The sequence below is a fragment of the Zootoca vivipara genome, chromosome 15 (genome assembly GCF_965207765.1).
Source record: "Zootoca vivipara chromosome 15, rZooViv2.hap1.1, whole genome shotgun sequence".
NCBI lineage: Eukaryota > Metazoa > Chordata > Lepidosauria > Squamata > Lacertidae > Zootoca > Zootoca vivipara.
Window position 1 is genome coordinate 10,283,859 of NC_142598.1, and position 14,040 is coordinate 10,297,898.

The window sequence follows — 14,040 nt, forward strand, 5'->3', positions numbered from 1 at the left end:
CCACTCTTTATTATCATAAATTATTGTCACTGCATTCAATTATTACTGTTTTTTGTAATAATGTAAGCTCATTCCCGCCCCCATGCGGATCACATTCCTGCGTCGTGGCACGTGTGTGGGAGGGGATGTAAACGAGGGAAATTTGAACAAAAGGTGGGGATCAACGGCTTCCAGGGGGGGGGGCTCAACTAAACCTTCGGCAGGAAGGAGAAAGCCACGGCTGGGATTAAAAACCTGCAGATGGAAAGAGGGCTTCCCTCTCCCGCCCTGCGCACACCCAAACCCCGCTAGGCAGGATGCCACACGCTGCAACCCACCCCATGCTTTGGAGAGGGGCAGGAACATGCGGTGCAGCGCCAACTCCCTGCTTTGCTTTTGCATCCTCCCTCCTCAGCGCCAGAGTCCCTTCCCCTCGCGCTGAGGGAGGGCAGCGGATTTCCTGAGGAGGAAGGCGGCGGCAGCCCCAGCCCCAGCGGACGTGCATCTTCGCCTCAGAGCTGCTCTTCCCCCCACTGTTGTCGTCTTCGCCACCGCCTCTCCTTACCGGGACTGCAGGCAGAGGAGGCTTGAAAACCTCCCCCCCCAAAAAAAATCCCCTCCCACCTACTCAAACCGTGAGGCGACTCCATCTGGAGCCCTACATCACGAGGGGCTGAGAGGAGGCGGCGGCAGAGCGGGAAGAGCAGGAACCCGTGCCGCCGCCGCCTCCCTCCCGGCCGCCCCCCGGGGAGCAGCTCCACTGGAACTGAGAAGCCAAAGGGTGGCTCGGGGGGTGGGGGGCAGAGCAAAAGCCAGGCAGCCTCCCGAGTGTCTATGAGGAGAAAACGGGGGAAGAGGGAAGAGAAACCCGGCTCCATCAAGAGAACGGCTGTTGCGCTTCGCCTACTTCCCCCTCAGGCTCACTCCGCGTCCCTTTCGCCCGCTCGCTCGCCCACCTACCGGATGCAGCCGAGGAGAGGAAAGGAAGCGGCGGGCGGCGGCTCCCCAGTGCCGCCTCACTCGCTCTCGGAGACAACAGCAAAGCCCGCCAAAAAAAAATCCAGCGCTGCTCCATCCCGGCACCAACTTTGCCGGCGGCGCCTGTAGGGCTTTCCTACCTCCTCGGCGGGCTTCCTCCTCCTCCTGCTGCATCTCACTTCCCCGTCTGGCTGCTGTGCCACCGCCTCCCTCAGCCTCATTCAAAATTGAAATTCTCTGGCCAAGGCCGTCAGCGCGGCTCCAGCGCCCCGGCCTCCGCCTGCAGCCCCGCCCCCGGTTTTGACCCTCGGCCAATCGCAGGCTCCAGAACTACTGTCAGCGGCTATTGTCGGCGGCGGCTACGCGGGCCACATGACGAGGTCTGGCGGGCCGGATTAGGCCCCCGGGCCTTGTGTTTGACACCTGTGCTTTAGTTTATGAAAGCTTCAGTTTATGAACGGACTTCCGGAACCAATTGTGTTCATAAACCGAGGTACCACTGTATTATGTTGAGGGACAGATTCCAGCCAGCCAAAAGAATTCAGGGAGGGTGCAGAATAGGACTGGCCCGAGAGAGTCCCGAGGGTGAGTTGGAGAGGCCTGGAAGGCCATATTTAGCCCACAGGCTGGATGTTCCCAACCCCTTGATGTAAAGGCTACCCTGGATTTCCCACTACATAAGGCAAGGGAAGCACAAAACAATAGGTTTACATATTTTTTTCAGGGCGTTTTTTTTTAAAAGCAAGTACTGTTAAACTAGGGTTTAATTATTAGTGATGGGTTAATAGCTAATAATTATGAATGAGGATGAGGATCATGTCGCTCTTTTGATCCAGTAAAAGTGATTGTCGCATCTGCTCTTTGAATAAGGATGCTTGCTATGTCTCTTTCGTGGCTGATGCAGAAGCCGAGAGCTGGAGCCAGAGCTGTGCTGTAGGTAGCCAATTTTGCTTCAGGCGTATTTACCAATCTGACAGTACAGGATCAAGGAGACAGCCAGGGCAGCCAGCTAGGGGGCAAAAGGACAGGTGAGGCAGTATTTTACACACAGGACCCTCCTGGGAGTTATTAACATGGAACAATGCTGTTGGCCGTTTTTACCAATTCTCGTCATGACGATAACATTTCCTGCAAACACATCAATTGCGAACTGGGTTGCAGCAGGAAGAGGTAATAGATTGCACAACGTTCACATGGAAGGGATACTGTTTATGTACACATCCTGCAGCTTCTCATGGAAGCGCCCACAGCAGCAAACTTGTCAGAGTGGTACCTTGGTTTAAGTACACAATTGGTTCCGGAAGTCTGTACTTAACCTGAAGCGTACTTAACCTGAAGCGAACTTTCCCATTGAAAGTAATGGAAAGTGGATTAATCCATTCCAGATGGGTCCGCGGAGTACTTAAACTGAAAGTACTCAAACCAAAGCGTACTTAAACCGAGGTATGACTGTACTAGAACAATACAGTTAAAACTCCTAAAAATAGTTTAAAACTCCTAAAAGCAATCACTTCCTTTCAAACTAATTATTTCAGGGTTGCCATGGACATAACTTCAAACTATCAAATGTCTGAATAAACAGGCATGGTTTTAAAGCTCTCCTAAACGTTAGTACAGTGGTACCTTGGTTCTCAAACTTAATCCTTTCCGGACGTCCGTTCCAAAAGCAAAGTGTTCCAAAACCAAGGTGCGCTTTCCCATAGAAAGTAATGCAAAATGGATTAATCTGTTCCAGAGTTTTAAAACATCCCCTAAAACAGCAATTTAACATGAATTTTACTATCTAACGAGACCACTGATCCATAAAATGAAAGCAATAATCAATGTAAAGGTAAAGGGGCCCCTGACCATTAGGTCCAGTCATAACCGACTCTGGGGTTGCGGTGCTCATCTCGTGTTATTGGCCGAGGGAGCCGGCATACAGCTTCCAGGTCATGTGGCCAGCATGACTAAGCCGCTTCTGGCGAACCAGAGCAGCACACGGAAACGCCGTTTACTTTCCTGCCGGAGCGGTACCTATTCATCTACTTGCACTTTGACGTGCTTTCAAACTGCTAGGTTGGCAGGAGCTGGGACCAAGCAAATAACCCAGAGATTCATTTTAAATAAAAGCACACATTGTACTCATGTAAAAATACGCTGATTCCCGGACTGTCCACGGGCCAGACTGAGAAGGCAAATGGGCTGGATTCTGCCCTCGGGCCTTAAGGTTGCCTACCCCTGGAATAGAGAAACATAGTCCCATTGGACTATGTCTGATCTTTATTGAACATTTGTTCTGTTTATGTGGTGGTTTTATGCCAACAAGCATCCATCCTGATTTGCTTATGGGATTGTTAAGCATCCTCCCATTAATCATTTGTTCATCCTACACTTTTCAAGGCATTTCCCCGGCACTTTCCGAAACCAAAAAAAGGTCTTGTTTTGTGGACTTGTTGTGCTAAAGCAACAGTGTCCTTTAATCCACTTTAAACTGCACAAACCTAATGTTCTGGTATGCAAAATGCTGACATTCTGGAAGCACTTGGGGTGACCAGGTCATATATGTGTGAGCTTACCTCAAGGACCCCAACAGCTAGAGCCACCCCTCCAACAATTTTCCCATTGCGGCTCAGGAACACCTGGAATTCATTCAGGCACCCCTGGAAGGAGACATAAAGACATGATGCAAAAGAGACTGTTTCAGGAATATGTTCACTGCCACCGATACTTCCATCTTAAGCTTACATATCTTGACGTTTAGTAATGCTATAGAAACACCAGTTCTTGGATCATGTTGCCAGCACATATAACTTCATTGATTTTTCTTAATGAGAAGAATAGGGCATAACAGGAAAAGACACAGCCTTCTAAAAGGCTGCCTGCAACATTAATGGTAAAGTGTATTATTATCTGTCTGTTAGGAAAGAGTTGAGTTTTTTTTGGGGGGGGGATGAGTTGATAGATTCTAATGACTTTGATTGACTTGAGTTTTGGTATGCCTAAGAAACTTGCTTTCCCTTTTCGTCTTTGTTAATATTCTGAAATTCAATAAAAACAATTTGGAAAAAATATATAAATTATATTGTTAACTATTTTTCTAACTATAAGAAATTCATTTTTTATAAAAAGGAATTATTACATGTCCTTAAAGGCACCACGTTTGGGAGCTCTGGAACATAAGATATTGCTTTGAGGGTTAAATTGGAGGATTATATGACGTTTGTATTTTTTTTTATAAAAAAAATGGTCAGTATATGTTGGCATATTGGCCCAGACGCCATAGAAGCCAGTATGTTTCTTGTGCTTCCCTGACTTTGCCTCCCTTGCTCACCTGGGGAATAAATATCTTTTCAGTGTGTCTGTAACAGCACCCGTGGTTGGTGGGGGTGGGGGTGTGTTGTGATTGGGAATTACGTTGACTATCCCTTCTGAATACTGCCAGATCATCTTAACCTCTGGAACTCATTGCTACAGCCAGTTCATTGGTCAGCAGCACTATCAGCACCTTTCAGCAACATGTAAGCAGCCTCCACACTCTTCTCCCCCATTGTAACACATGGATGATTCCAACTTCAGCCAGATCAAAAACTACTTTGGCCTCTGATCTTCTCTATTGACAGAAGTGAACTCCTGCTATCATTTCTTACTTTCCAGATTAGTCATAGTTGTAGGGTTGCCAGACTCAATAGAGGACAGGACTTCTGTGCCTTTAATTGCCCATCTCTCTTTGAGTCTGGAAACCTTAAAGAGGAACCAGCAGACCCTTTGTTTAATTTCCAAGCAAAGGGTCTGCTGGTTTCTCTTTAAGGTTTCCAAACTCAAAAGAGAGCAGGGCAATTAAAGGCACAGAAGTCCTGTCCTCTATTGAGTCTGGCAACCCTACATAGTTGACCTAGAACAGGCACGTCCAACAAGTAGATCGTGATCTACCAGTAGATCACTGGACATCTGTGGTAGATCACTGGTAGATCACTGGCTGCCCCCCAAAGAAGCTCAACAACTTTGGCTCCCTTAATAAAAACTCAACATTTTTTGCCCTGCATCCCAAAGAAATGGGGCTTTCTTCCCCCTAAAAAAAGCCTTTGACAACTTTGACATGAACCCCTAAAAATGGGCCTTCCTCCTTCCTGAAAAAAGCTCAACAATTTTGACCTGAACCCCCATAAAGGGGGTAGATCACTGCCAGTTTTTAACTCTGTGAATAGATCACAGTCTCTTGGGAGTTGGCCACCTCTGCCCTGACCTAGAAGTTCCTGGCTTGCCAGTTGTTTTTCCCTGCCGCAAAGAGTTATGGGGCTGAGTTTGCTTTAAGCTCCTTTTTTTAGGTGGCCCACGGCACACAACAACACAAATGCGTGGAGTCCGTGATCTCTGGGAAGCCAAGTTACCTGTTTGCCGTGGTCTACTTCGGATTCCTGGCACTCATTGTTGTCTGAGCAGCAAAAGGAGGGGTATTTCTCAGCGTGTGTTTGATAGAAGTAGGAATTGTTGAAATCAGCATAGTTGTTGAATCCACAGCATTTCAACTGCAAACAGAGAGGTGACCGTCTTGTTTTATAGTAGCCATTTTATATTGCATGCACATTCGAGATTGGGAAGCAGCTGTTGAACAAAAAAAGAAATGCTTGGGCAGGGACACCCAATGGGGTCCCCACCCAGCTGTGGACTACAAGTCCCATTAGCCCCTGTCAGGATGGCCAAAGGTCAGGGATGATGGGAGCTGGAGACGAACAACATCAGGAGGGCAAATGATTTCCCCACCCCTGATCTAAGGAGAGCAGTTGTGTGGCAATGCCCCTCCCTCCACGTGAAAAAAGACACAAGAAACAATGAATAAATTTAAGTGGGCGAAAAGGCCACAACTTTATTGGTTACGAATGATGAGTGGTATTGGCTTAGGCATTGGAACCTAACCGGCTATATCCGACTGTAACCCGTGTGTTACAGTCTGGGAGAAATTAACCACCAGAAAGGAGCCCAGTGATGTAGATCTACTGAGACACCTCCTGTGGCCACCGTTGGGGGGTGCCATCAGGCCCTGACCTCCGTAGGCCCAGGACAAAGCTACCGCCCCCGGAACTCCTTTAACGGAGTTACTTCTCCAATTTCTGGGCAGAGGATGACACAATCTGCCCCCCCTTCTTCTTTTATGCAAATTTCCAATGCCTAACCGCAAAACCAAGTTGTGACGAATTGCTATGAGGTAGGTGAAAAAACCAGCTTGGCTAGCCCCAAGTGGGAAAAGTCCTACCAGGCCCCCTGGCCAACCAAGGCGACCAACTGAAGATCCATAGCAGCGTCGGCCTAACCTGCCTAGCTTCAGGGTGGGTGGGCGGGTGATCCGATCGGGTTGGGAGCCGGGGCAGGAAAGGCTGAGTTCCCGCCTCCGGCCGGTTTAATGAATGCTAAGCCCTGCCTCCCGGCTGACCCTATTGGCCAGCCGGGGTCTGACGAAGGCGGGAACTCCCTCCTCGTGAGGGGGCTGCTCTCAGCCCCCATTGCGAGAGTTCGCTCAGGGTCAGCCCACAACACCACCTCCGTGGAGATGCGGAAGTGGCTTTGTGCAGAGCAGCTTCCTGCTCTGTTGACTTAAGGTGTGCTCACATTACTGCCTTAAAGTGCAATGAAATTGTCCCCCACACCATGTTTCACAGCTCTGCCACACACACACACACCAGCTCTTCACAAAAGCACAGCTTCCATTTTTTCCCCCCTGTCTGTGTTCACACCATGGGATGCTGTCAGGGCAGGAATGCCTTTATCCATTGCAAAGGTGTGCACACCTGGGCTATTTGAATTAGGAATGACTTAAGGACTCCAATCATTATGAAGCTGGCTTGAGAAACAACACATCAAGCAGCAGTATCTTCATCAAAGTACAAGATGCACCAACATTTTGGGCAACGTCCCGCGGACATGGCTTAAAAACCCAGCACTGGAAACACAAATGAGTGCACAGTAAATGGAAGTGTTGTGAACACAGCCTTAGTGTTGCAGTACAGGAAGCACTGTTGTAAGAATTTTAAGGTTTGATATATATATAATAAGGGACCCAGGTGGCGCTGTGGTTAAACCACTGAGCCTAGGGCTTGCTGATCAAAAGGTCGGCGGTTCGAATCCCTGTGACAGGGTGAGCTCCCGTTGCTCGGTCCCAGCTCCTGCCAACGTAGCAGTTCGAAAGCATGTCAAAATGCAAGTAGATAAATAGGAACCGCTACAGCGGGAAGGTAAACGGCGTTTCCATGTGCTGCTTTGGTTCGCCAGAAGTGGCTTTGTCATGCTGGCCACATGACCTGGAAGCTATACGCCGGCTCCCTCGGCCAATAATGTGAGATGAGTGCGCAACCCCAGAGTCAGTCACGACTGGACCTAATGGTCAGGGGTCCCTTTACCTTTACCTATATATATATAATAATTGTTCATAAACATGCACATGAATGTACAGGCACATGTCTGAAGCAGCACAGGAAGACAGGCTTGACTGACACCATTTTGACTCTCTCTGACCAGGTTTTCCTCTGCAAGGAAGAAGGGGTGGGTGGGGAAAACCTTCTCATTGTCTCAGGAATTAAAGTGATAATCCCTGGCATCCTGATACCTGAGTGCCAGACACAGGGAAATGTAAATATCTCTCTCTCTCTTTTTTTTTTACTTGATTAGGTTTTGGGGGCAGGGGGCAGGGTCCAGGATGCTCAGATTACTGCCACCAGACCTCCCCTTTCATGATGTATCTACGATGAATTTAGGGAGGGAGGTCTTGGGCTACACCCCTTCTGTGACGTATGGGTGATGCTTCTGGGGGGGTGGGCTGAAACCAATTTCAAATTTCTTTTTAAGGGCAGGACCCCTTTGTTTTGGGGTTCCTTCCTTGTTCTCCTGCGTGAGGGGAAGGACCCTGCTGCAACGGCAAAAATAAAGGCTTTGCTTCTCAAAATTCTCTGGTTGGCCTCTGTTATATTCTCCGACCGACGGAGAACCCAATAAGGGCTCTTGTGTACCCCATAAGGGAATAAGGGCAGATTTTTGCTTATGACAGCGCCAATGAAGAAGCTCTCTGTAAAAAACAACAACAACAACAACACACACACACACACACACACACCACCCCTGTTCACCTTCCTTCAGTCAGGAAACCGCTTAACCAACTGTTTGGATGATAGTTGAACTGGCACGAAAATCAGAAGGAGACCAGTTAAGTACTCTCTGTTAGGGAGTCATTCATCCAGAATCAGGGAGAAGATTCCAGAACAGTCGTATGTAAGTGGGAGTGGTACTCCGGGCATGCGCAGCTTCAGCTGGAAGTGCCAATAAAAGGAGAGCTTTCGTTTTTTATTTTTGCAGGCGACTGACCAACAGGTGCTGTCTGCAAATTGCTGCGTCATGACGGTGTCTGTCTGTGTCTCGCTGTTCAAAAGAGAAAGAGGGACTGAAACTTAAGCATGCTGTTACAGCTGTTGCTATAATGATTGTAAATAGTGCTACTGTGATGTGTTTATGACCAGTCGAGCAATAAATCACTTGACTGAGTTTTACGGCGTCCACAAAGCTCAAGGCACATTTCAAAAAGTATTCGGAGGCTCTTTCAAAACCTCTGTCTTACAACACCAGAAATTAGGATTTATCACAAGACGGAGGGATGGCCACAACAACAAATTTCACTCGCCTCTTTCATTGTTGTTGCCCAAATGCCCGTGATGTCCCCTTGCTTGCCGTAGTCCTCTTTTAAAGTCTTCAGGGCCCAATTTTTCAAGTGCTCTACAAATATATCTGCCTGCAACCAGGAGACAGGTGAATAAGGAAACCATAACTTCCATAAAAAAACACCATAAAACCAGGACTTCCTTGAACTCATGCTTTATACCAGGGGTGGTGTTATGTACTGAGCTGAATCCTAGAAGAATAGGATTCAGAATCAGCGGGAGCTACCCAATCCAACTCCAGGTGGAAGTGAATCCGCAACCTGATTGGCCTGCTGGAGCAGCCAATCAGGCGGCTGGCAGAAGTGAATCTGCTACCTGATTGGCCTGTAGGAGCAGCCAATCAGGCTGCAGGCAAAAGTCAATCCACAATATAATTGGCCCACAGGTGTAGCCCTGAAGTAGCCAATCACGCAAGGCCCATTGTGTAAATAATGTATATAAGCAGATGGTTTTGGGAAAAGAGCCATTCGTCTTCTCTTCTCCTCCTTGATGACTATGAGCTGAATAAAGAGCATGAAATTCACTCTTGACTCCGAGTATATTTCAGGTGGCCAACTCCCAAGAGACTGCGATCTACTCACAGATTTAAAAAACTGGCAGTGATCTACCCCCTTTTTGGGGGTTCAGGTCAAAAGTTGTTGAGCTTTTTTGAGGAAGGCCCATGGGGGGGGGGTTCAGGCCAAAGTTGTGTTTTTTCAGGGAGGAGGTAAAATTTTGAGCTTTTTTAAGGGGAGCCACAGTTGTTCAGCTTCTTTGGGGGGAGCCAATGATCTACCAGTGATCTACTGCAGACGTCCAATGATCTACTGGTAGATCACGATCTACCTGTTGGACATGCCTGCTTTATACAATAGGTTAAAACTGTTGCCTGTCCTCCTTCTCTGACACTGGATGAGCTAGGGAAGTCATGGCATGTTCACAAGCATGCTGAATGCAGCGGATATAATGAAACAGAATGTTGGGGGGGGGAACAGCTTTAGGAATAGAAAGATCAATTTGGCTGAAGAAAATAGTACCCAGGGCTGGGCCAAGAAGAGTGCTGTAGCAGGGGGGAACACAAATACTGTATAGGGCACACTTGGAGGATGACAGCTAGGAAACAAAGTGGGGAGGAGGCCCAGAAGAAGTGAGGCTAAAGAACTGGGGAGACAGCAAGAAGTCAGGAACCACAGGAAAATATGAGTGGATCGTGCACAGAGTTGAGGAACTGACAGCACTCCCAAAAAAAGAGGAGGACACGGAAAAAGGTTGACAAGACCTTTCTTGTTCAGGAAGGACTATTTAATGCTGGCAACAAGTGAGAGACCTTGCTCTGCAATCTTCATTTGCTGTAGTTTCATCTGAGAGTGAAGTAATGGTGTCTTTGTTTTGGTACCCACCCTATGGAACTTCAGTCCACGAGAAATTATACTAGCCCTTCTAATTTAGTTTCCGCTGGCTACTAAGTGCCATTCTTTGTTGCTTATGCTGGGGGGGGGGGGGTTCCAACCCTCCTCCTTCCCGGGGGCAGACTTTCGTAATATGGCGTGCTGAGCAAGGATAAAAATTGGCACCCTCCGCCCTCTCACCTTTCATACTGTGCATGCTCTCGTGCACTATATCATAGTTTTGCATACTCTTGTATGCCCTGTGCGGGGGAACAGCCCCCATCACCCTAAATCTGGTGCTGCCCACTGCCCCTAGCATTTTTCAGAAGCTAGTGGGACACCTTAATCCAGGCATCCCCAAACTGCGGCCCTCCAGATGTTTTGGCCTACAATTCCCATGATCCCTAGCTAACAGGACCAGTGGTCAGGGATGATGGGAATTGTAGTCCAAAACGTCTGGAGGGCCAGAGTTTGGGAGTGCCTGCCTTAATCCAGAAACAATGTGAGAATTAAGAGGTGGTGTTGTGTTGCCTCCTGTTGTTGTTTTTTTAAGTTTTAAAAATAACCTTTATTTAAATCATTAAAATACAATACAAAGAAAAAAAGTACATCATTTAAACAAATATTTGTTAAAAGAAAAATAAAAAAGTTTAACTTCCCAATCACCACACATCACTTGGCTTCTGAATTCTCTTTAGTTTGCGTTCCTAACCATTACGTTACATCTCTGATTGAGTTTTCCCAATCCCTTATTATTTTATTTTACTTTCCATTTTCCCATCCTTTTTACAAATTTCCCCATTACAGCTTAATTTAGACAGATCATCAACTCCGTTTTTATATCCTTTTTCTTAAAATACTCCTCCACTACCCCCCATTCCAATTTAGATTTTTGTTTAGAAGTATTCCTGATTGCAGCCGTCATTCTTTCCAAATTCATAAATTCTATTAATTTTATTTGCCAATCTTGGATTGTGGGCACCTCAGTTTTCCTCCATTTTTGAGCGATCAATAATCGTGTTGCCTCCTGTTGGTAAACAACACAGATTCTACTTCTAGTCATGGACCCTCTTGCTGCAAAATTCGAATTGCGGAAGCCACAAACTCCAGATGTTAGCACTGACTTACCACAGATGAGAAAAGCAGCACCACGATAGCACCGGCCACTTCTGCTATGAAGAGAATCAGTATGACCACAAAGAACTGGAAACAGAGGGAAAGGGAGAGGGAATCCACAATCAGCAAAAACGAGAGCTCATAAATGCCAGGGGAGAGATCACCTGAGGTGGCAAATCAATGAAGTAAATCAATGAAGATTTACTCAGAGTAGACTCATATAATAATAATAATTTATTATTTGTACCCCGCCCATCTGGCTGGGTTTCCACAGCCACTCTGGGCGGCATCCAACATCCTTCTACAATTCTAGCGAGCAATACATTTTCCATAATATCCTAACTAGACTAAAGGATGTCGAGAGACAAAATATTGTGGCAGCTGTAAACAAAATTTGCTCCCCTATATTCTATGATTTAAATATCCTAGATAGCAGAGCCAATTACGTCACTAAGTTAATAATCTCAGCCCAATGTAGGGCTTTTATGTTGGCCCGTCTGAATGTTTTTCCCTCGGCATTTGTCAGGGGAAGATATCAAAACATTCCTAGAAACAAGAGATTCTGCAGATGTTCTATGAATGTCCCGGACACTGTAGAGCATATTCTCTTTCATTGTCCACTGTACAGTACGCTCCGTCAACATGTGCTGTCCCCTCTTTTGGGTGGTCTGGAACCCCAGCAAGGTGAAAGTGTGGGATTCTGCCTATCTGACGTTGACCAAAGGGTAACGGCGGGGGTAGCCGAGTTTTTGGTAGCTGTCCTCCAAGGAGCAGGTTAACAGGGAAAACCCCAGATTCTACATATATATAAATACAATCACTCTATGTAGCCAACTGCTGCCTTTTTAATATATATATATTTCAAGGCTCTTATATGTGATTTTCTCTTTTCTGGTTTTATTTGTAAAATGCCTAATAAAGGTTTGATAAGTAAGTAATAAAACATTCATCCGCCAGTGCTGAGAGCCCTTCCTTGCGTGGTGCATACTGGCACCATTTTATCCTAGAAAAAAAAAATCACTGTCAGGGACCTTGCTCAAACGGATCAACCCCTTAGAAGTCCCTAGGCAGGATAGTATATTGGAGCTAGTAGCTGCTGCTAACACTCAGAGACACGACCCCATAGCTGCCAAGTCTCCCGTATTCCCCGGGAAACCCCCGTTTTTCCAGCTGTTCCCAGCCAAAAAAACTGTTTTTTTTGTTTTTCCCCGGCTTATTCTGGCGCGGCGGCCATTTTGAAACTGGGCGGAGCATGCTCAGAAGCGACTTTTGATGCTGCCCTGCCCAGTTCCAAAATGGTTGCAGCGTGACTTCTGGTGCGGCGGCCATTTTGGAACTGGGCACAGCAGCATCAAAAGTCACTTCTGAGCATGCTCCGCCCAGTTCCAAAATGGCGGCAGCAGCTACTTCCGGTCTGCTACTTCCGGTCCGGTCCCTTATTTCTCGGGCTGGAACTTGGCAGGTATGCGACCCAGATGCACAAACTTCAGTCAGTGTTCTGTCCTCACTACCGTGCCTGGTGACCTAGGTAGTTCGACATACAGCTAAACCTTCTTGTCTTCGACGGAAGGAAAGAGACTGTTTTTTACATTTAATCCTATACTTTATTAACAGTCAAGGACAAGGTAAAATAAATCAAATAAGACAAATAATAAGTGTGAAGACAAGTATTAAATGAGGTAAAACAACGATACTATCTTGCAGGTGGAGAACATGTAACAGCACTCCCTCTGGTACCTCGCACCACTGAACTCCTCCTCTCTAACCCCTCAGGCCAACTGTCAGCAACTGTCAGCAACTGCCGTTCTTGCAATATTCTTTTTGGCCAGTAGGTGGAGCCGAGCTACCCAGTACAATACTAAATACATTTATGTATACAAACTATACAAACTAAATACATTTATGAACTTTGCCCGTGCCAAAGGCATGACACTCCCCGCTTGGTATCAACAGATACCACTATTTGATTCCCCCGATGACAACAGTAGAACCAGTTCAGAGACTGGTCTAAGAAACAACTTTGTTTGTTGGTTTTTGCATACTTTAATTTCCACTTTCCTGACTCTTCCATCTTCACTTGGAAAGACTTTGGTGATGCAGGCTAATGGCCATTCATTCCTTTGAGACTGACAGTCTTTAACAAGAACGATGTCACCAACGTTTAGATTAGGCTTGGCAGTTTGCCATTTAGATCTTGATTGTAGCATAGAGATGTACTGCTTCTTCCACCTATCCCAGAAGGTGTTTGCAAGACTTTGAACCTGTCTCCATTGACGCAAATGCAAGTCTTTGTTAGTGAACTCACCAGGAGGTGTACTGACTACTTCAATTTTTTTAGTAAGGAGAGTTGCCGGTGTCAACAAAAAGGGTTCTTCTGGGTCATTGGAGAGAGGGGTTAAAGGTCTGGCATTAATAATTGCTGCAACTTCTGCCATGAAGGTTGTCAGACTCTCGTGAGTAAGCCTAGTATTCCCTATTTGTAGGAAGATGGAATCTAAGATTCTACGAGCCACTCCTATCATTCTTTCCCAAGCTCCTCCCATGTGGGAAGAATGCGGTGGATTGAAGGTCCATGTACAAGCTTGACTGCTCAAATATCTTTCTACTTGTTTTGTGTCTAAGTTTGAGAGAATGCTCAGTTCTTTGGTGGCACCGATGAAATTAGTGCCTCTGTCAGAGCGAATGTGTTTTACAGGGCCTCTAATAGCAATAAAACGTCTTAAAGCATTAATAAAGCTAGACGTGTCCATAGACTCAATCACTTCGATGTGGACAGCTCTAATAGACATGCAGGTGAACAAGACTGACCAGCGCTTGCTGCTTGCATAACCTCCTCTAGTACGACGTGCGGAAACAGACCAGGGGCCGAAGACATCGAGGCCTACATTGGTAAATGGAGGGTCTGTGCTGAGTCTGTC

The 14,040-nt window shown here is 46.6% G+C and overlaps 1 protein-coding gene across 4 annotated transcripts in view; it reads right to left on the reverse strand.

The window, feature by feature from the left end:
* The window catches only part of TSPAN16 (tetraspanin 16), a 28,617-nt gene that overhangs the window by 1,525 nt on the left and 13,052 nt on the right, over positions 1 to 14,040 (reverse strand). For 2 of the 4 annotated variants that reach the window (XM_088658847.1, XM_088658848.1), the window contains exons 4-7: positions 11,135 to 11,209; positions 8,603 to 8,710; positions 5,328 to 5,465; positions 3,516 to 3,599 (exon numbers count right to left, since the gene is read on the reverse strand). In XM_088658847.1, the coding sequence (XP_088514973.1) occupies positions 3,516 to 3,599; positions 5,328 to 5,465; positions 8,603 to 8,710; positions 11,135 to 11,209 (405 nt within the window). Of the gene's footprint in view, positions 1 to 1,659; positions 1,967 to 3,515; positions 3,600 to 5,327; positions 5,466 to 8,602; positions 8,711 to 11,134; positions 11,210 to 14,040 lie in introns of those variants that run through there. The other 2 variants (XM_060268751.2, XM_088658849.1) reach the window with 2 other exon arrangements.